We start from the raw sequence: 24,643 nt of genomic DNA on the forward strand, positions 1-24,643 counted from the left end.
GTTATTTTCAAAAGAAGAAAACTTTATCTTTGTGAATGTTACTTATTAATTAATTTATCTTCTCTTCTGTGAGAGCTTTATGTAAATATCTATAAGGGTTGGACAGGGTTACATATTAGAAATAATGGACAAGTGGATGGAGAAAAAGGGCAAAAAATAAAAAGACAAGAAGAGAGAGTAAAGAGAAAAAAGAGAATATTGAGTTGCTAAAATATTAAGATAAAGAGTATAATAGGGTACAAAAATATATAGAATAGAAAATATTGGGCCAAAAAAATTTTAAAAAAAATAGAAAAACATGGTATAAAACATTAAAAGAATGATGAAATGAGGGATCCCCCATCCAGACCCTCTTTTATCTAAGAAATTTATAGATAATGAGAGAATACAGTAACATATCTGATAATTAATACTATACTGCCACTATTATGCAAAAATAAATTAATTTGATAGGCAAAAGTTACAAAGATCTAATTGCATAAAATAAATTTACAAAGAGAAGCAATTACAGGAATCCATATAATTATCTTTTTTTTAATATCTTTATATTGCAATTGCACAACAAATATATAATATCTCAAGAGAAACCAGGTCACAGATGACGTTAATTATTTGTTCTCACTTTCGATCTACCGAAAAACATAAACTGTATTTTTGTGGATACTTTCATGTTTAACCCTTACTAACTCATTGCTCATCAAATTAATAACGTAATTCTAAAATTTGCTTGATGAAGTTAAATAAGGAAAGATTCATATACAATTACGTACATTGTTTAAAAATATAAAATTTATTTGTACGAGCTTTAGAAACAGAACAAAAAGTGAGGCTCGCCAAGCTTTTAACCTGTTTCAAAGTGAGTACAAATAAATATTATATAATTTATAAAATAACACTTGAAAGTTTAGTTATTAAAATCTAAATGATTGACATTGTCAGTAATTTCTGAGAGATGCCAACATTGTTTAAATGCAGACCGCAAAGAGGAGCTCAAAATGAACTGGTATTGAAACAAAATATCCATATTACCACTTGCTCAACATGGAATCAGGGTATCAGGAGACTTTATTTGTACAAGTACAAATGAAGTAAAAAATTATTTGTATATCTGTTATTTGTACAACAGTTGGCTAATTGCAGGATACAATTTTGTTTACACATTCACAAATATTTAAATTCAAGTTACATTTCTACTTTATTCGCTAAAAAATAAATTAGTTTACAGTATATTCCTTTATAGTCACACAGTGTATGGTAAGCACTCTAAAACTATCTCTCTTTATATTCCATCTAAGTTATTATATGATGGTCCTAATCCAGAGAGTGATCTGACACCTTAATACACCATATGTTTCACATTAAATCCCAACACCTGGTCCCTGAAAACAGTTAAGGTCCTTTTATTCCTTTTTTGTCTACAAAAATGAAGTCTTTATGCAGATATTTTAACTTGAAAATTGTTCTACACCTTTCAAATTTTTATCTTAATGCATTTGATGCCTAAAATAGCAAAAATAACAAAATCTGGTTTATGAATTTTAAAAATTTTAAAAGGTAAAATAATATTTCTAACGTTGTCTAACTGAATTAATGACCTGCTTAACATACAATTAGAATTATCTTTATCTATATTTCTAATAAGAGCTGGTCGACTTTTCTATAATTTTGATATAATATGTCTAACAATGTAGTTCACTACACTAAGAAAAAAACACTATAAAACATAACTGTTTTTTCAGGCCAAAAGTCCTCAATAGCAAATAAGAATTACTTAATTAAAATAAACTAATTGAATATATTTTGTTATTGTGTACATTTGTCTATGATCTAAGATATTTCAACAACAACAAAAAAGTATCAACAATTTTATAGTAACTACATATCGGAAAAAAAAATTTGAGAATATGTAACAAGTTAATAAATAAGGGCTATTCCAGAAAAACTTGTATGGGGGGGTTGGAAGGCACTTTTTGTCAGCACCCGCCACCCAGACAATTGTTATTGAGACTTATAGTGCATTATAGTGTGAAAAGTTGCTCTGATACCCATCACCCATGTATTATTAATATAATGTGCCTTCCAACCCCCCATACATTTTTTTCTGGAATAGCCCTAAATAAATAAATAGAAATATATATTATAATGAAGTATATCAACCATTTATATACAAAAAAACATATAAAAAATATGATACAAAACACTCAAAAGAACCAGAATAATCAGAGTTAGGCCAAACACTTAACAGACTCAGATTGATCATACTCAGTCAGATGTAAAAGCTGCAAAGCATCCAATGACACAGACAAATAAGCAGATCACACCAATAAGAATGTAGGTTGATGTGATTACCCAGAAGGCAAACCAATAAACAGTCGGATGACAAAAGTCTGTGTGTGTTGGAACAGTAGAAAAGTGACCATGAGTTCTGTAGACCCAAACATTACCTGGAAAAAAAGTAATTTATACAATTTATAAGGACATATATATATTATCAAAAGTGGGAATCTTAAAAAGATTAATTTTATTTTACTAAAAAAAATGCATAGCATGTTTACATATTGTTATAAAAATTCATAATATCTAATAAAATTAGTAGATTTAGCTAACAAAGTCCTTACATAGTGAAATATATTTGTTTGAAAATTTTGCAACCTACTCTGAAAAATGCATGAACTACTTTATTTTCATAGCTCATAATTTATGTGTTTACACATAGAAATAATATGGTTGTTTAAGAAATAATTCATATGTGTAAATTTCCAACAATCTATGGCTTCCATGAATTATTTCGATTCTAATAGGACAAATACGGTCATTAAAAAACTGAAGCGAGGGTGGGTATGCTGTGTGTGTGGCTGTTCTTTTTTTACTCCCTGTTAGATAAAGATCAAATATCTTTATAAATATGTAACTTGCGTAGGTTATTTCGAGAATAACTGCTAGAAAAAAACTTTTTAATTCTTTAAGTTCTCAAACCCAACATTTGCCATTTTTAATTTACATGTTTTTCTCGTAAGCTTCCGTCAAATCAAAAGTTGACATTTTGTAACTAAGGAGCCGCCATGTTGACTTGTTGCAATGGGTAAATATGCAAATAATGCAATAGAATAGAAAATAAAACAAAACAAAACCTACCTCAAAAAATCAGTTTTAATACAATATCATACGAATTCCGATGGTTCATGTAACAGAAAACTTTCAAGTTTAGTGGTTTCATTTGTATGACGTCATGTTTTGAAATGACTTAAATGCGCCAAAAAGATTAATAGACTTTCGCGGAATTTTATTTAATTTTTATTTTGTTGATTTCTCCGAGCTCTTGTGCATTACTTCTTTTTATTATGCATATGAATAAGAATAAAAGTTATTTTGTCTTTTTTAATTGAACTTTTAAAAACAATAAAATCGGCAAAGGATCTGCAAATAGGTTCCAATACATGTAGATTTACGTGGGAAGTATATTGTAACAGCCATTATTATGCATATCTCTGAGTCTGCGCTAAGTATATTTTATCGAGAATTTTATCACAGTGTTGTTTACAAAGCTAAAGAAGCACGTCATATTAGAATAAACATTATAAACCTCTAACAGTATAAGAGAACATAAACCTCAAATGCTTGGATCTACAATCTGTCGATTCCTGTATCTTGGCATTGCACAAGATCATGTTTTTCTCTGACTTCATCTTGGTCTCTTCTGGAGAGCTGTCTCATTGGCAATCATACCACATTTTCTTTTAATTTAATTCTTTATCTATTTAAAGAGTATTGACAACAGCCAGAGGCTACTTTTGGGTCTCCTCATTTTTCTGTTTTATATTTAAAACCAAATAAACATTCAGTGTTCTCCCCAGGTACCCCAACGCTATATTTTCTTCCTGTGACGCTATAATAGTTTCTGCGATGCTAATTTCTTTTCAGGATGTTATTTTTATAGTTTCTACAGGGAAAAAAATTAACGGTCGTCCAGTCGCCATTGGCGACCAGAAATTGACCTGGGCGATCTTTTTACTCAGTTGTGGTAGCCACAGGCACTTGTTTCTGTCAATGTGGGGTTTACTATCCATACCAGTACAAAAAAACACAAGGTAGCTAACGGAAATTTTCAATGAGTTAGCTTCAACCAATATTTTTTTAATTTCCCTCGATTTTTTTCACAAATAAAAGTACACCAGTCAGTCTGTAATTGATTTATCTTTACAATGAAACAACTTTCACGTACCTTGAGAATACCCCTCAAACAGAATAACACACTTTAGATGAGAATTATTGACCCTTTTCCAGACCATTGAATTTGTAAGGACTTAACTTCCGGTAAACTTAGGAAGTTAATATAACTGTGCAATCCCATTGGTTTAATTCATCTGGTTACCTGTTTATTTATACTAGTTACCAGTAACCAGAAAAATGTGACCAATTGGATTACACAGCTGGATAATCAGTGTTCTCCCCAGAAATTTTGGATAGCATCACATTTGGCGTAAAAAAATAAATTGCATTTTCTTTTCAATGTAATTTATCGTGTCGTGGCAACGCTTTATTTCCTTTATGGTATATACATTATTGTTTATTACAAAATGTATTATATTGTTTGTATGCTACAGGCCCTTATTTGGTAAATAAAATATTCTATTCCACCCTATTCTTTGTTTTTATATTGTTGAATTCATAACTGAGAATACAAGTAAACTATAACCATGATAACAGTATTTTCAGTTTATTTTTTCTATATTCATTTATAGTTCCAGAATTATTTTTTTCCTCTTAGTCTAAATAAAAATATATGTGTGGTTCCAGTTACCCTACCTAAACCCAGCTAAATGAATGAATGGTTTATTATAGTGCAACCTGTATAGATACAATTGCACTAAATATGTAGGAAAAAACATGGGTTCTTAATAAAAAACTTGAATAGAAAAAATTCTTTATCATGTCTTTGAAACATATTGGTTCATGGTCCCAGTTGTTTCTTTTTACAAAATGATATATTTTTAACAAAGTTATCTACAAGTAGTCTGTTAATGCTTAGTTTTCTCTTTATGTATCATTGTTTTCTGTCTACTGTGCCATTTGTGCATATGTAGTTATTATTGTAAAATGCGGATTTTTGTCATATCTGGTCCGGTTCCGATCAGTAGTTTACACTATTAATATTAAATGGCCGCCGAAAGCAATGAAAAATACGAAAATAAACAATGTTTGACAAGAGATTGGAAATGAATATGGCATTTTTAATGCATTAAATGGATGAAACATTTGCACAAGCCAATTTTGATCACTTTCTAAAGAAAGTACAAAACTAATTTTGCCCAAAATCAAAATTTTCACTCTTGATTTAATAGGAAGAGAAAGAAAGTAATACTAATATATCAAAAGTCGTAAAAAGCTCAGACTCAACCTCATTTTAAGAGAGAAAAATTGTTTGTTTCTTTGAAATTTCATTTAGCAAACATATATTTCGATTTTTTTATGATTTTCTGATTACGTTTTCTCCCTGTCGAAATTTGCCGATTGCAAACCACGTGGTATTAATCATGTCAAAGTGACAGCTTGGGGTATTCGTATCCAAACAGTTATCACCCAAAGGGAAATTAACACCTATTTAACCACTCTAAATTGCCTCTATTGTCCGACTTGAAGGGATTACAATTAAAAGTGATATATTTTTTTTTATGATCATAAGTGGTAATTAGATGAAAGTTCAAAATTTAGGAACAAGAAAAATAACATCCTGAAAATAATAATAGCGTCGCGGTAATAATTATAGCGTCGCGGTAATTATTATAGCATCACGGGAAGAAATATAGCGTTGCGGTACCGCGACGCTAAAACGGCCTGGGGAGAACACTGTAATGAGAAAGACATCTCATACAATTTTTTTTTTCTTTTTTTGATTTCATGTTGTTTTGGTCCCAAGTAGTTCCACCTAAAGTCATTCCGGCCCATATTTAAAGTTGATTTAACTTGGTAAAAATCACTTACTAGAGATAAAACATCCAATGGCAAATATTTTAAACATATTCAGTACAGTGAAACCTGTATAACTTGTATTAAGCAGTCACTCTTGGGAATTATCAAATGTGACTGCTCAAGAAAGATGACCTTTTAAACGAGTTTATCTTATAGACTGAACTACCTAACCTATTGGATTTTTTTTCTCCCAAAAAAAAAATTGACATATTTTGTGGTTTAGAAATAAACCTGCAGAGCAAAACAGAAGCAATTTGTTCGGAACGAGCAGTTCCCTTGTGAGGCACCTTTAGTTCCCAATAAATGTTGCCCACCTAAGTGATAATGTTGATGTGAATAAAAACTAGGATATAATACAAACCAGCAATGAACCAGGCCAGCAGGAAACAGTTGATGATGTAGTCCAATGGGTTGCCTTTAACATTTTCCTGCTGTTCTTCCTCTGGTTCATTCCTGTTCTTTGCCTTCTTGCCCAACCCCATTAAATTGGCAATAATACCAACACTTCCAGCAACAATCAGGTAAATAGGAATATACCTCTCTGCTGGACAGTCATGGATGTACATTGATCCTGCAATTATAAATTATTTCATTAATTATGATTCTAATGCAATTTGTATGTAACAATTTTTTTCATTGCCAATCTGTTATGTTCTGGTTAAGATAATCCCTCCTTCAAAGGAGCACTTCACACAATGAAGAATAAAATGTTTATAAATGTACCTACAGTAAAAAGACATACTAGATACACCTCTTAACATGAGTTTTGGTTACTGGCAAAGACCTTTACGCTTGCTAGGCAGCCATCTTTGATTAATTAAATTGTTTTTGTTTCTTACTATTTTGATGTTCTCTTTGCAGTATGGACTCCACATCTACTGCTTTCAGGGCTAGGGTAATCAGCTGGGCAGCCCACTAACCATTAAAACTGATTCTAGCAATCAATTTAAAATGAGTCAGTGATTAAAGTTAGTGTGGCTTAAAATAATTGTTAATCATGTCATTATGGTTATACATGTTTTTACTGTAAACAAAATTTGAATTTCATTTGCTTGTTTTACATTTGCATTCTGAAAAACATTTAAATTTGTATTTTGATATTTGCTTGCTTACATTTTTATAGTACTTCTACACCATACATGTGAATTGTTCATTTGTACAGTATAAATTAATTGTCCATCTGTATTCTATACATTTCTATACATCTGTACTAAACTTGTTTACTTTAAATATTTACTATATATATATATAATATCTAACATATTGTTCGTTTTATTGTGTTTTTGGTGATGTTGTACCCTTTTAGACTTGTTATATATTATATTTTGTAGTGTACTGAATCATAATTATATGATCCATCGCCCCGTAAGATTTATCGTTGACTATTTATTCAGTCATTTAATATATATCACCGTATGTTTGTGGCATAACATTGTGGCCACAAGTTAATTTTTTTCTGTTTAGTATTAAATTTATATTAAGATCCATTTTGTTACATCTTGTGATCAATTTTATTTGGCAATCGCCTATGGCAGTCAGCAGGGTTAAAGAACATCAGTTGTTCGACCTGTTAGTCAAATGCATTTTGTTTAAATATACTTTTTCACTTTTTTGGTCTTTTGGAAAATGTTGTTTGTGCTGTTTTTAGACCCTTCTACAAAGAAATTTGTTTTACATGCACACGTATAAAAATTGCGGTTTTTAACCAACGCAATCATAGGTTTGAACGTAGTTTTCAAATATATAAACGAGTCTAAATTGAAAACTACATTCAAACCTTTGCATTGGATAAAAACCGCAATTTATTCGTAACTTCCTCCCAGACGCCGGGGCTGGAACCTGTACTTTATTTTCTAACTTCTACGACAACACCGCCTAGCAATGCGCAGAGACCTTATCCCCTCCTCTAACTCTAGCTTATAAAAATAAGCTTTTGTTTCGGGAGGTGTTACCTTCTGATGGACAAGGTATAATTTGCAGTTGTCACTACACACAGGCAGACATATATATATCTGTACTGTACATATTTACTGTTCATCATATATCAGTACGGTACATATTTATTGTTCATCAGTACTGTGTATATATCCTGTTCATGTGTGTTCTATACATATAGGAAGATGTGGTATGAGTGCCAATGAGACAACTCTCCATGCAAATAACAATTTATAAAAGTAAACCATTATAGGTCAATGTACGGCCTTCAACATGGAGCCTTGGCTCACACCGAACAGCAAGCTATAAGCAAGCTGTACATATGTACTGAACTTATTTATTATACATATGTTTTTAATGCTCTTTACTCACCAATAACTATCATGGCAATGGGTAAAGCCAGCAGTAATCCAAGACATACTGTACAGCCCACTGAAAAAAAAGGGTAAATAATATAAATCATTAATTTTCTCTAACTAGATATGGCTCAAAATGATATACCAGTGCAAAGTAAAGTCAAGAATTACTTCAGTAATATTTCCTGACTTTGTATGGTTTGATATGTTGAACAACTGAAACAAAAAGTAAATAAATACTTTAGTAAATTTACCTAATAGAACATGGCTGAAACTGTTGAACCACATAAAGGAAAGTAAAAAATTACTTCAGTAATGTTACCTGATTAGATATGACTCAAAATGATGAACCACTTACAGAAAAGTCGAGAATAACTTCAGTTATCAGAGGCAGATTAGGGAGGGGGGGCAGAGGGGGCTCCCCCCCCCCCCTTTTGAGAAAAAATTTGGTTGATTATATAGGGAATCACTGAAGGGTGACGGGAGTGGGATACCTCTTAGGCAGCCAGTGGGCCCCCCAAATTTCTAGATCCGCCACTGGTTATTTTACCTGATTAATTAGCCATGGCTCAAAATGATGAACCACTGTATAACTGAGGAGTGCTTGGTTCTGATCTTATATCAAGTTGTACACATGTAATTATAAACACTTTGATTGTGATTGGCATTGCCAATTGCTATCCTCTTTTCTTTCATTGTTATAACACAAAATGTGACTAATTCCCAATTCTACTTTCCAAGATCAACACGGTTACCATAGCATGCATAGCTGTAGTATATGAAGAGCAACTGAAATCACAAATAGTTTTTGGTTGGGTTCATTTTGCTTGGCCTATAGTTTTCTATGTAGTGCTTAGGAAACTGTAGTTGGTCTTTTTGCTTTTCATTGTTTGTCGATGGTCTTTAATCTTTACTGGGTGTTATTTTTCTTTTCACCTTTTGATCTTTTTGACCACATTCATTGCTTGAGAAATAATTCATTGGGGCTTGAATATACATGATATATCGTGATTTTACCACGGGTTGGCCCTTTATGACAAATATTTTACCCTGAGCGATAGCGAGGGGTAAAATATCGGCATAAATGGACAACCCGTGGTAAAATCTAGATATATTCAAGCCCCCATGAATTATTTCTATTCTACATGTAATAGGACAAATACGGCTATTCTTTTGGATCAAAGCGCACTATTCAATTGGCGTAAAAGAAGGGAACAAACTGAATTAGTGACGTGTTGAACTATTTACAATAATGTATTTAGATAGTTTTTGATGAATTTAATGATAATTTACTTACATGTCTTAGACCTATATATATGTTTAAAAAAAAAAATGCTTATATCACATTTTAGCATCGATTTTTGGTTTCACAAGCGTGTATTTTCCTGTAAAATGCTTATATTCTGACGTGGTTGTTCTATGATGTCGGGTAGCTCATTCATTAAAATACATATGACGTGGGAGTCAGTAGGCACAGCCCTAACAATATATTCATATTTTACCACGGGTGTGTACTCAAAGCATTTGAAGGACGTCATGTTAGAATGTCTGTTTTTCTTCGACTTTTAAGTTTGTATTGTCCCATTGGTACTGTGTGCCTTCTTTTTTGAGTGGCCAATTGGATAAATGAATCAAATAATTAAAATATGAAAAACAAATAATATGTGATTTTTAAAGTATTTTTTTCTATCCATTTTATGAGTCTGACTTTTAATTTATACATTTTTATGTACTTACATGTCCCAAACAATATTCCTAGGAATGAAACAAAGAATCCAGCTTTTGATGTTGATTTTTGTTTGGCTGCCTTAACTCTACCATACAAAGATTCATATGATGGAGGAGGAGTTTGATCTGTAATGGTAGAAAAATATATAATTAGACTTATTGTGGATTCATTATTATTCGTTGGATACCAATTTTCGTGGATTTCATGGGATTCAGTGAACCACGAAATTAAATGTTCAAAGTATACCAAATTTTCAAAAGGCTTGTATGCAGATATCACCTTATCCACAAAATTAAATATCCATTAACATGTTAGTTTTCCTTAATCCACAAAAATTGGTATCCACAAAAATAAATGAATCCACAGTATATTAAAACACAAACCTTTTTATTACCTATTCAAATTTTATGCATGAATTCTGTCATCTACTTTTCTATTCACATCAAAAATCTGTAAATCAACAAATAACAAGAATGTGTACCCAGTACACAGATCCCCCACTCGCACTATCATTTTTTTTATGTTCAATGGACGATGAAATTGGGGTCAAAAAACTAATTTGGCAATGAAATTAGTGAGATCAAATTGTAGGGAACATATGTACTAAGTTCCAAGTTGATTGGACTTCAACTTCATTAAAAACTACCTTGACCAAAAACTTAAACCTGAAGCGGGACAGACGAACAGACAAACAGACGCACAGACCAAAAAACATAATGCCCCTCTACTCTCATAGGTGGGGCATAAAAAAAATGTAGCCTCATCTATCATGTCATACAATAATTCAAGTCAATGTTATAGGTTTTAAATACTTTTAAAAAGTCTGCAGTTGTTATAAGAATCAATGTTTATCATTATTTAAAGTAAAATATATGAAAATCTAGAGAGAATTATATCCCACCAAACTTTAAATGGTTCATATCTTAAAAACAAGAACACAGACTATTGTTTTTTCTGCTTTTTTTAGTAAGGTTAACTTATTCATATATTATTGATATATAGCAGTCTTTTAAAAAGCTTGTCATTTTGAAACAGAGCAGAAAGCACCCTTAAATAAATTAAGTGTTGCTGATACATGTATACATGTATTCTATATTATTAAACTTTTTGTTCATTCAGATATTGTTGAAGACCATGAAATATGTGTTGACCCAGGTTATAAGCTTTTGTTTTTTGTGTTTTGAATAGGCCACATCCAATGTCTGTTTCCCCTGTTCTAACCTTTATAAACAGACCAGGCGGTCCGAGACCACAATTAATTCGTAGTGCATTTCTTTTATAACATAAACATGATAAATGGAAATTTAAAAAATCCCACCTGCGCTTTCTCAATGAAATTTTTACAGTGTGTTGTACTACTTTTGGGACAAATTATATGAAATTATAGAAAACTTCATTGGCTATAACTCAAAATATGGACAATTTTATGTTTAGGGTGTCTTGAAATCTTTTGACAGCTTCCGAAGTGCTAATTTTTAACCTTTTTCAGCTGGACCAAATCACTACTATCCTTTGAAATTCTGGACCCAAATTTTTTTACACTGTAATTCCCCCCCCCCCCCCCCCCCCTACTTCCAATTTGAGGCATAAAACATGGAGAAATAAATTTGGAAGGGGTATGAAAAATATTGGCAAGTAACCCACTGTCATCACTAGGGACTATATTCGTGAACAACGAAAATCAAGGGACGACAATTGTGGTCTCGAACCTCAGTGAGGTCTTTTTTCTTTTTTTTAACAGGATGTTATAGCATTTTTTCTTTTTTTTAACAGGATGTTATAGCATTTTTTCTTTTTTTTAACAGGATGTTATAGCATGTTCACATGGATGGTTTGACTTGTTCAGTGGAGGCCAATAATCAGTTGTTGTGCTCAATCCGGGTGCATTCATTTAGCATGTTTAGATTATCAATGCTTTTGCTTTCAAGCACTTTTCAAAAAATTAATGAGGAATAAAAAATATGATTCTTTCAATCTTTTGTGGAATAAAATTTTTTGGTCAGGGGCTTATTTTTTACTCTGGTGGGGAAACAAACATATTTTTAATTTTGGCCTTAATTTCCTGTATGTACTCCACATCTAACTTTCATTTTTAAAATTAGGGAAAGTTTATATGAAACATCAATAGTGTACTTATTTCTAAAAAGAATTTTGCTCAAGCCAGTGCTGAGGGCAATTTTAAACTTAAACTTTTGTTTTAGTGTGGTAACTTTTCTACACATGAACTGAATGATTATGTGTAATGCATAGGAACCACATATCCTTTGTTTTTCTACTAATCTGTCATGTGATTCATTTATTTTAGTGGGTACCAATTTTCGTGGATTAAAAAAAATAAACATGTTAGCAGATATATTAGATTTCATAATTTTACCTAAATCTGTTAACAAGACTATAGAAATTTTGTTTTTCATTGAACATTTAATTTTGTGGTTGGTTCACCTGTCATGCCTGTACCCACAAAATCCACAAAAAATTGGTATCAAACTAATTTTAATGAATCTGCAGCATGCACAGTATCCTAACATTTAAATATATACAATGTAAATATGCTAAAGCACTGCAATAAATAATGAGTTGACAACAAACCTTGTGTATAAGATGGTGGAGACTGTGTGTTTGATATATATTGGCTCTCATTATATTCTGGAGGTGGACCCTAAAAATGAAAAAAAAGAGGATTAATTCATCTAAAATAAACATTCCCCTAGACCTCCCTGTCATTGCAAAGGGCAGGATTGAGGACACATTTACCCTTCAACAAAACTTCTTTAACATGTACATTATATAAATCAGTTTAAAATATATATCGCTGATGGATGATACAAATACATAAAAATAAAATGTTAAATAATTTGATATCATTGTATCAATAAACCAATTTTTGAGACGTTTCAGTCATTGGCCTTTTTAAGTTCTTTATTTTTCTCACAACTACATGGCTGACATTATTTTTGTATTTTCTTTTTTAATCATTTAAAAGACCATAGAACAGACAGTGCTCAGCAAAAGGACACCAACAGGTCTTCAATGTTATCAGACATGTACAAATGTATGTATCAGACATTCAGAGTTTCATAGTGTTCATTTTCTGCATTTTTACCCTCAGTGGTTACTGTTGACATCTATAGTTAATTATTTAAAGTTTTTCACCACATTCTACATTTGTACATGTTCTATGACTGATGTTTTGATAAGTTTTCTTTACAATTAATTAATAACTTTTACCATGTTTACCAAGAAAAAGAATATATATCATACAGATAACAGGAGGCTCTCAAGAGCCTGAATCGCTCACCTTAATTCTTTTGGTTAAATCTCTCATCAATGATTATTTTGGCTTTTCAATTTATTTAAATGTTTTTTGGATCGTCCAATTTTCTTCAAAAGCCAAAAAAAATAATCATTTTCTCCTATGTTCTATTTTAGCCATAGGAGCTATGTTTCTTGACATACAAGGAAATAAAATATAAAATTTATACTAGATACTCTAAAACTCATTTAGCCTAAGTTTGGCTGAAATTGATACAGCAGTTTCAAAGGAGAAGATTTTTTAAAGAAAGTCAACATGATGAACAAATTGTGAAAAAAGTCTTTAAAGGGCAATAACTCCTTAAGGGGTCAATTGACAATTTTATCTTACTTTGCTGAACATTATTGCTGTTTACAGTTTATTTCTATCTATAATTATATTCAAGATAATAAACAAAAACAGCAAAATTTCCTTAAAATTATCAATTCAGGGGCAGCAACCCAACAACAGGTTGTCTGATTCATCTGAAAATTTCAGGGCAGATAGATCTTGACCTGATAAACAATATTACCCCATGTCAGATTTGCTCTAAATGCTTTGGTTTTTGAGTTATAAGCCAAAATCTGCATTTGACCCCTATGTTCTATTTTTAGCAATGGCGACCATGTTTGTTGATAGATCATAACTTCGGATACAATTTACAAACTAGATACCCTAAGAAACATTCAATTAAAGTTTGGAAGTATTTGGCCCAGTAGTTTCAGAGGAGAAGATTTTTGTAAAAGATTACTAAGATTTACGAAAAATGGTTAAAAATTGACTATAAAGGGCAATAACTCCTAAAGGGGTCAACTGACCATTTCCGTCATGTTGACTTATTTGTAAATCTTACTTTGCTGAACATTAATGCTGTTTACAGTTTATCTCTATCTATAATAATATTCAAGATAATAACCAAAAACAGCAAAATTTCCTTAAAATTACAAATTCAGGGGCAGCAACCCAACAACGGGTTGTCTGATTCATCTGAAAATTTCAGGGCAGATAGATCTTGACCTGATAAACATTATTACCCCATGTCAGATTTGCTCTAAATGCTTTGGTTTTTGAGTTATAAGCCAAAAACTGCATTTGACCCCTATGTTATATTTTTAGCAATGGCGACCATGTTTGTTGATAGATCAAAACTTCGGATACAATTTAAAAATTAGATACCCTAAGGAACATTCAGTTAAAGTTTGAAAGTATTTGGCCCAGAAGTTTCAGAGGAGAAGATTCTTGAAATAGTTTACGACGACAGACGACGACGACAGACGACGGACGACGACGGACGCCAAGTGATGGCATAAGCTCACTTGTCCCTTCGGGCCAGGTGAGCTAAAAAATGGTTGCCATTACAATCTGTCCTGGGTCATTTGAATATGTTATAACTGGTACGAAAATTATAGTTATATTTTGTTGTATGTCTTGCTATTTAGAGTTGTCATATAATAATAATAATATCTTTAAGACCATACCTAAAACTATGCATGTTTGTTATCCTGCTTGGTTGTTTTCTGTCTTTATGTAAAAAAAACTAGAGGCTCTAAAGAGCCTGTGTCGCTCACCTTGGTCTATGTGAATATTAAACAAAGGACACAGATCTATGGATTCATGACAAAATTGTGTTTTGGTGATGGTGATGTGTTTGTTCATCTTAATAACTGAACATTCTTGCTGCTTACAATTATCTCTATCTATAATTAACTTGGCCCAGTAGTTTCAGAGGAGAAGATTTTTGTAAAAGATAAACTAAGGTTTACGAAAAAATGGTTAAAAATTGACTATAAAGGGCAATAACTCCTAAAGGGGTCAGCTGACAATTTCGGTCATGCTGACTTATTTGTATATCTTACTTTGCTGAACATTATTGCTGTTTACAGTTTATCTCTATCTATAATAATATTCAAGATAATAACCAAAAACAGTCAAATTTCCTTAAAATTACCAATTTAGGGGCAGCAACGCAACAACAGAATGTCAGATTCGTCTGAAAATTTCAGGGCAGATAGATCTTTTCCTGATCAACAATTTTATCCTCTGTGAGATCTGATCTAAATGCTTTGGTTTTTGAGTTATAAGCTAAAAACTGCATTTTACCCCTATGTTCTTTTTTAGCCATGGCGGCCATCTTGGTTGGTTGGCCGGGTCACCGGACACATTTTTTAAACTAGATACCCCAATGATGATAATGGCCAAGTTTGGTTCAATTTGGCCCAGTAGTTTCAGAGGAGAAGATTTTTGTAAAAGTTAACGACGACGGACGACAGACGCAGGACGCAAAGTGATGGGAAAAGCTCACTTGGCCCTTCAGCAGGGCCGTAACTACATTGAGGCAAATGAGGCAAATGCCTCATGTTTTAAATTTCAAAAAAAAAAAAACTAAAACAAAAGATTGTTTTCATATCAAATTGTTTCCACGGAAAATGACTTGCAAGAAGCAAGTTATCTTCAGTCTCTGGTGTCGCCCCTGCATGTTTTTCGTAATCCTTATTCTATTTTACTTTTGGTTTTTAGAGTTGATGGTCTATTGTTTTTACTTCTGTGTCCCGAGTTTGTCTTTTGTTCATTTATTGTCCTACATAATGACTAGTCTGATTGTTGATTTTCATTTTTAAACGTGTCACACTGTGTAATACGGCATGTCCAACGATGTCCAGGCATTATGCGAGAACATATTTTAATATACGATGCTACTGGACACAGAAAAAAATGGTCGTTTCTACATGGAGAATTGAACTTGATATAAAAGAATACAAAACTGCCTTTTTTGTATATGAAACCACAGGCGCTTGGGTATATGATACAGATAATTTTTTTTATTTCTTGTTGCTGATTAAAATATTAAATTTTCTATATTTATAATACATATCTATCACTTCTGTGCATGTCTCACCTAGTTCCGAGTCGTTAAAATCACTCGAAACTTGGTGGAATATGCACAGAAGTGATAGATATGTATTATAAATATAGAAAATTGAATATCTTAATCAACACAAAAAAACAAAAAAAAATATCTGTATCATATACCCGAGCGCCTGTGGATAAAACTAGATAGCTGACATGGTTTAAATTAAAAAAAAAAAAACAACATCAAAGTATTGCCATATAACCTTTTACATTCAAGGGTTAAATTTGCATTAAGTCGTGTTTAAACCTTTCAACAGACAATAAAGGAATATGAAGTACACGTGCACGGGAGCTAATCGCATACAATGTCAATGTATAGAGAAAAAAATGAGCAATGGTAAAAGTTTTTATTCCTCTTCTTCATCTTGATAGTTGCTGGACGGACTTCAATAATGAAAAAATCATAAATACCGTAAAACAAAGTCAATATGGTCCCTATAGGGTAGACTTAGGCAGTACTAGTACTTAAAGTATATTACTCAGAATGCACTGTCACTATATCTAAGTCTAGTCATAAATAAAATCACGTCAGCACAATACAAGACAAGAACAGATAGACAGATCCGGTATTTTAATGATTATGAAAATTACTTTTTTTTTGCTTTATCCTACAAATTGGTCTTTTAATGTTCTCCCCAAAACCTTAAAGTCTTGAATAACAATGAATCTATGTTTTTGCTTTGAGATCAGAATATTGTCGAAAAAATAGCTAAAAATTGTTTGCGTTTCTATGTAAGAATGAGTCCAGGAAACGCTCAGAATGCTCGATTTTGCGTTATTTTTCTCAGAGCTTCTGGGGGCCTTGAGCGGTCCCCAGACTCCTCCCCAAATATTTTTTTCGGGGATATAATATTTTGCCTCACTATTAAAAGAGGCTAGTTACGGCCCTGTTCAGGCCAGGTGCGCTAACAAACAAATTACAAAAAAACTTCTACTAAGTACGGTACATACATGTAGTTAATATGTTTGTTTTTTTAACTCAACAGTAGTCAGCAACAGCATAAAGGTGAACAAAGAAGCCCTTACCCAAGATGTTGATAAACAATGAGACAATTAGAACAATAAAACGGAAAACTATGAGTCCAAGTCAATAATTCAAACTTTCATGCAAAATAATTAGCAATTTTAAGGACTGGTGTTTTTTTCAGGAAAGTTTAAACAGCATTAAACCAACAATCTTGCCAAATGCTCAACTCACTGGTTAAAAAATGCATAAAAAATATCCAATACCTCATACATGTCATATATAAGTATATAATTAACATTATTAAATATACACATTAAGTTGAGAAAAAAATATTATACATACACCCCAAAAAATGTGATTGAAATTTAGTGAATATTTCTGGACAATCCCTTCCTAATTTCATGTATTTAACTCTTTTTTTCTTTTAAAAATATTGAGAAAAAAAATTCTGGCAACCCATTTCTTATTTTTACTCTTTTGGCAATCTGAAAAAATTATAGAAATGCAACTGTCTAAAAACATACTTAATATATGAACTAAAATTCATTATTGGCTTAGCATGTTTGGCATAAAATACTGTTAAAAATATATATTTAACATATTTAAGGGACGACATCAAAAGTTCAATGAAGGAAAAAAAACTTAATTCACATAGTTTTTTCACTGACCCCCCCCCCCCCTCTTAACTTAATTTGGGAAAAAATTTATTGACCAATATGGATATATGTAAAATCGATTTTAGAATAACAAAACTTGCAGCAATGTTGACCCCCCACCCCTCACTATTTGATTTAAGTTTTTTTTCCTACATCAATCTTTTGATGTCGTACCTAACAGGGGTGACGAATTGACTATGTGCAATGTCAGGTGCCGATTTAACCAGGTGCCAATTTGACAACATTTAGTCATGTACATGATGTAGGTGCTGATTTGACTAGAGGTACCCTACACCCCGAAAACAATGTAAAATTTCAAAATTTCAAAAAAAAATTTAGCTAATGAAAAAAAATTTGTTGTTTTCACGTTACACCTTGTACCCGAATTTCCATAAAAATTGCCAGATTCGGACTTAGACCGGGGATAAATTTGTTATCTACGTTCCTATTTGTAGATAAGGGTATTTTAACACCCTTCAGTACCCTGTACACCCTTAGGCTACGCCTCATGGTGTACTCAGGTACATGTACTTCGGGGTGTAAAAATACCCATATCTCACTGGTGTAGCACACCGTACGGTTGGTACGGTTCCGACCATACCAATTTTTACTGCAGGTATGGAAAACCGTACAAAAAAAAATCAAAATATAAAAAAAATATGTAAGGCTTTTATACAAACTTCTATACAATAAACATTTTACACTTAATACTTCTGCAAGTTTTCCAGAACAAAAAACTTTCTCTCAACGTTAAAAGTACAGAGCAACGTCAACGTACGTAACAGCAGTACCGAAATCGGTTAAGAATTGATTTACAATTAATTATTAATTAATCGCAATTGTTTTGGATGCTGTTGCAAATAATGTTGGGTGTTGTTATTGGTTCATGCTCTAATCTGACAAAGACTTCATAGAAAGAAATGTCATGATGGATAGTCTGACAAATGCTACAGCTAGCCACAATCTCCAGCTAATTCGGCATACTTCCATAAATGTTGCTAAGCTTCAGCTTGGAAACATTTCCACGGTCGATGAAGCCAGCAGTTTTCTTCTAATGATTTGTCGCAAGTTTTAATTCCAGATGATGTAGATAAAAGCCTAGGTCTCAGCAATCAAAACAACTGGAAATGGTTATTGTTCATACATAGTCCGAGTTTACTCTAACGTCAAATGGCTGTTTTGCCAGACAACCTGAGGCTGTGCTTGTCTGGCAAAAAAGCTGTTGGACGTCAGAGTAATCTCTCAAGTGCTAGTTTATACAATGTCATATCATAGGTTTAACAGATGACTGATTTATGTGATTACCTCATTCCTTTTTAAAATAAAACCAAGGCAAGTCAAGTTCAAAATCAGTTGATTGATTGATTGCTGTTATTTTCTTAATGTCCAGTTACAAATATTTCAAGCATAATGTCAATTGAAATCAGAGGTGAGGTTTTGTTTAGATATCGTATTGTAAAAGGGGGATATAACTTTTATCATGTTTATTAAGACTCTGGAATTGTGATTAAAAGTAGAGATTGATAATGTTTGGGACTTCGTAATTAAGACCCATTTCTTTAACAATGTTTAAGTGCCCTTCCGTAACATGAATCCTGAGCATACATTTGTAAATCACATGTCCATACTTCACCAGACAGTGGTGTTCATGAGACTGTCGATTTACGCTTTCCATTGCTCATTATATGAATTTACAAAAACTGTAGGAATGGTGTAGAATTTCTGTAGTAGAACGTGCATAGAAATTATAAAAAAGAAATAACAATCAATGGACAAAAGACAAACCAAGGAACAACTAAGACACTTATAGACAAACAACAACATTTTATGGTTCAATAAATTCAAAATAAATAATTGCCATTCATTATAAATAAATTGCTATCAAAAATAAAGCTCAAAGAACTTTTAATATTATTTATATTAACAATAACAACGTACACACATGTTGGCGTATGAATACACAATGTCTGAGTGGACGTGTCGCCATAAAAATTGACAACATTGAAAATAGGCCATTGAAAATAAAACTTATAATTTTAACCAAACAGAAGACAATCAATACACCAAATTTATTTATTCAACATTGAAAACTTGAAACAAATTAGAAACACGGACTCCAAAAAAACTGGTGCGACATCAAAGTGCTCCAGAAGGGTATTTGTAAAACCCTGCCACATTATTTATGTATGTGACTGTCCCAAGTCAAGAGCCTGTAATTCATTGGTTGTCGTTTGTTTATGTGATACATATTTGTTTTTCGTTCATTTTTTAAATAAATAAGGCCATTAGTTTTCTTGTCAGGGGTGTGGAAATGCTATGCCCGACTCGCCCGACTCGTACATTTGAACAACCGGACAAGTAATTATTTTTGTCTTGGTTGCCCGTGGACAAGTAAAAAAATACACAAGACAAAGTTCAAATCCAACAAAAACATAAAATTAATTTCAAAACGTATAGAGATGTTTAATTTATGTAAGAGAAACCAATGTTCAGCAAGTAAAAACATCAATGTTCATGACGATAAATATTACATGATACCAGAAATAGATCGATTACCAAAATAAATAAAAATAAGTATGCGAAACCCGAGTCGCGTAACATTGCATTGGCTTTGTCCATTGACCTGGGATCGTCGATTAGGTTTTGTCCGTCATTTGCCGGAAGTGTCATTTCTTTTAATTTTGTATCGAGATTCAGATTGATAAATACTAAATAAAAAGCTGGGCAAGCAAGACAAAAAGAGTGATGAGTCGAGTAGAAAACCTTAAATGCAAATGGAGGACACAGAGTATTTAAAAAATAAAAACAGAAGCGAGAATTTCAGACATCGTGGATATCAGATTGCCCCGTGCTATCAATGGAAATTCGGAAAATAAATTAGGTTTTTGTCTTATTTTATAAACATGATAAAAGTTTGAAAGGTCAACATTATTTGTTGTCAAACATTTTCAAAGTGGTAAAAAGAATGGATGCTTTAATTGCCAATCAAGACAATAATGAATAATCAAGAAAAAACAAGTGTGTCAGTTGAGAGAAACACCACAAAATCAATAGTTTTATCTATTATTTACAGTTTACATTTCTTCAAATTATCAGTCACTCTCCTCAAAATTAGTATATGTACCTACTGGCTACAATTTTTATCAAAACTGCTGCAAAATTGACCTTTACATGTCATTTCATTGGTTGGTTTGCTGTTAGGTTTCTGTCCCATTGATGTTAACCCATTTCCTACTTTCCTATTTTTTTTACACATATAAACAAATGGATGATGCACAACAGTGCGAAGTAAGAATCATATATTAGCTAACAAGAAATACTTCAATATTTATTGAGATCATCAGGGCAAGTAAATATTTTTCCGGACAAGTAAAATGTTAGGTTTCACTTGCCCGGGGACAAGTGCTCACAACAAATATTTCCACACCCCTGCTTGTTTGAATTGTTTTATCGGGGCCTTTTTATAGCTGACTATGTGGTATGGCCTTTGCTCATTGTTGAAGGCCGTATGGTTACCTATAGTTGTTAATGTTTGTGTCATTTTGGTCTTTTGTGGATAGATGTTTCAATGGCATACCACATCTCCTTTTCTTTTTTATATGAGTAGGTCCTACTCGCAAGACAACTGTTGTCCAAAAAAATTACTGTAATTGCGTCAGCTCTCAAGGTTATTGTGCAAATGAAAAATCATACACAACATTCATATAGACAAGATACAAATTATCAAGAACACAGTGATTTATTTTAGTTCTTTTAATTTGAAGTCTTGACAGTTACTGCTTGAATTTCCAAAAAATATATTCTACAGTCTCAACTTTAACATGTTTAAAATGGTTGTCTTAAAAGTTCAAATCAAAACATGTTAACCCCGCCACAATTTTGCGCCTGTTCCAAGTTAGGAACCTCTAGCCTTTGTTTTTCTTGTATTGTTTTAAATCTTAGTTCTTTTGTGTGTTATGGAGTCTAGAAGGGTTTGCATTCCTCTGACCCAGTTTACATTGTTGTTTCTGATCCGGCCTGCAACTCGTGGAGCAGCCTACCACATTGTGTCAGGATTCCGGTATTCTTTGGACACATTCCTGATTTCCATTCATTTTTCTATTAACTATAGTTCAATCATGTCAATAGTTGCTAACTGATCTTTAATTGTTTTATTTAAAAAAAAATAAAAGATTTAATAACAAAAAAACTGACAGAAATCTCTTATAAATCATGAATTATGCGCAACGATTTGTGGCAAGGTATGATATGACAGTGTTGTTTTCATGCTCTGATCTTGCGAAATGACACAAAAAAGAAAACAGACTACATTGTACCAAACAAGCAAAAACAGACAATCATATTTGATTTTTTTCCATATCATTGCATATTGTCGAGTTAGAAATGTTACTTTTCAAAAACAATTTTTAGTTCCAGGAAACACCTAGAATTAAGGATTTTAACTCTATAAACCGGAAAGCTTCTGGGGGCCTTGAGCGGCCCCCATACCCCCTGCCGTAATGCAGCCTTGCATGTCAAAGTGAACGAAACCGTACTATTATTTAAGAAATAATTCATGGGGGCTTGAATATATCTTGATTTTACCACGGGTTGGCCCTTTATGACAAATATTTTACCACTGAGCAATAGCGAGGGGTAAAATATCGGCATAAAGGGACAACCCGTGGTAAAATCTAGATATATTCAAGCCCCCATGAATTATTTCGATTCTGATAGGACACATATGGTAATTCTTTTGGATCGAAGCACTCTAGGTGTAGGCAAATATTTGCCGTTCCCATAAATAAACGCACTAATAAACTAGCGTAAAAGAACGGAGCAAACTGCATTAGTGACAGTGCTTAAACTATTTAAAATAATGTATTTAGACAGTTTTGGATGAATGTGAATGATAATTTATTTATATGTCTTATATGATGTACAATAAAGGGCTTTTGCCACATTTTAGCATCATTTGTGTAAGTTTCCTTGTGATGATATTCGGATTCACAAGCGTGTATTTTCCCGTAAAATGCTCACATTCTAACGTCATTGTTCTATGACGTCGGGTATCTCATTCATAAAAAAGCATATGACGTGGGAGTACAATCGGAACAGCACTGGCAATATATTCATATTTTACCACGGGTGTGTACTCAAAGCGTTTGAAGGACATCATGTTAGAATTTGGGTCATGCTACGCCTATGTATCTATGGATATGAACGTAGATAACTTATAAATAGCCTTAGGAGAATGATTTATCAACACACCTGGATGCTAACCTTAAGGATGTTTGCTCCTCAATTTTTGATTTTTTGCCAGATTTTCGGAATCCTCTGGTTTTATCCATGTATTGTAATTTTGCCCACTAACCCCTACTTTTCTTTTCATAATTTTATTACATAAAGTTTAAAAAGCCATATTTCAAAATTTTATAAAATTCTTGTTATTTTTTCGTAGTTTTTGAAACAAATAAGGTGCCAATGTTAAATATATGAAAAATCTAGAGAGAATTATTTCCCGCCAAATTTTCAATGGCTTATATCTCGAAAATTAGCACACGGACCCTCCATTTTTTTCTACTTTTTGAGTTTCTTTATTAATATACTATCAATTCATAATAGTCTTTTAAAAAGCTTGTTATTTTTTAACAGAGTAGCGAACATCCTTAATAATTGATAATTATTAATATATCATGCCCAATATATCTTTCATCCCAATTGAATTGTTTTTAAATAAGTATTTATATACATTTTATATAAGTAAAGCATTTAAAATTAATATAATAATGCCTATTTAAATGGAATGTTCTTAAACAAGTTTGAACGAACTGACCAGTTTTTGAAAAAGTTGAAACGAACTGACCAAGCAACTTGGGATGAATTTTTTGGTACGAATCGGAGTTGGAACGAATCATCCAGAACCTAAGCTGCTATGTGAGAACTGAAAAAGTCAAGCAAAAGGTATCTGATAGAAATTTTGACATGTTTCGTGTGTATTGTCTTGTAAACTTTTTGTCGTCATTAAGATAACAATAATTGATACCTCTGCCTCTTCTGCTTTAAAAGTCCCGTTTGAGGTCATGTTTTCTACAATGTTTCACAAAAATTTCAGGGGAATCTGACAGAACGTATGTCAATTTTTGTTCAGTTTCCTTTCAGAGTTATCTCTCCTGAATTATGGTACGTCAATGGTTAGAGGAAAGCATAAAAAAAATGTAATACCGCAAAGTACCAAATACAAAATAGTGAAAACATTTTACACAGAGCCTGAGGGAACACACTCAACATGGTTTGAGTAGTCATGCGGATAAGCCGACCAACTGAAATATATCACTATGTTAAGCTTCGTAAAACATGACAAGATTGCTGTGTTAATCGGTTGTAAAAAAAACACACTTAAAATACCACTATGATCGCATTTTTCATGTAATGTTATTCTCTTTTGACAAGAGCGACGTCTAAATAAAAACAGGTGTATTTTATTTTTCTGTACAATACGCAGTCATCGGCAAAGAGTCTAATTGATGATTTGTTGACTGTGTAATCTGGAAGGTCGTTAATGTAAAGTAGAAAAAGGATGGGTCCAAGGACACTGCCCTGAGGTCTCCTGATTGGACAGGTGCAGAATTGGATTTACCGTTTTCGAGAACGACATGTTGTGTTCTTTCGTTTAGAAAGTCTTCAATCCAGCTATGGAGACTGCCCTGTATTCCGTGGTGATGTAGTTTATGCATAAGTCGCTTATGAGGAACTTTGTCGAAAGCCTTGGAGAAGTCCAGGAGGATGACATCTGTTTGTCCGGTGTTATCGACTGTTTTGGCTAGATCCTGGATAGTGACTATGAGT

The 24,643-nt window shown here is 32.5% G+C and overlaps 1 protein-coding gene across 1 annotated transcript; it reads right to left on the reverse strand.

Annotated features, from left to right (window-relative positions):
• Window positions 1-1,924: 1,924 nt before the first annotated feature.
• On the reverse strand, window positions 1,925-23,942 carry LOC139486442 (transmembrane protein 272-like). The gene is made up of 6 exons (XM_071271320.1): window positions 23,841-23,942; window positions 12,580-12,649; window positions 9,999-10,115; window positions 8,278-8,337; window positions 6,332-6,541; window positions 1,925-2,444 (listed from the first exon to the last, which is right to left on the reverse strand). Exons 1-6 carry the CDS (start codon window positions 23,877-23,879, stop codon window positions 2,263-2,265), a joined length of 678 nt encoding a protein of 225 aa, XP_071127421.1. The 5' UTR covers window positions 23,880-23,942; the 3' UTR covers window positions 1,925-2,262.
• Between the last annotated feature and the right edge of the window lie 701 nt (window positions 23,943-24,643).

This window comes from Mytilus edulis, chromosome 8 (assembly GCF_963676685.1).
Source record: "Mytilus edulis chromosome 8, xbMytEdul2.2, whole genome shotgun sequence".
Taxonomy (NCBI): Eukaryota; Metazoa; Mollusca; class Bivalvia; order Mytilida; family Mytilidae; genus Mytilus; species Mytilus edulis.

Excerpts from the sequence above, each read along its gene's own strand:
- LOC139486442 (XM_071271320.1), bottom strand. The coding sequence starts at position 23,879 with ATGACCTCAAACGGGACTTTTAAAGCAGAAGAGGCAGAG. Across the intron at positions 8,338-9,998 it reads AGGAATATTGTTTGGGACAT|TGGGCTGTACAGTATGTCTT; the intron begins GTAAGTACATAA and ends CTTTTTTTTCAG. Across the intron at positions 2,445-6,331 it reads GCTGGCCTGGTTCATTGCTG|GTAATGTTTGGGTCTACAGA; the intron begins GTTTGTATTATA and ends CTTTTTTTCCAG.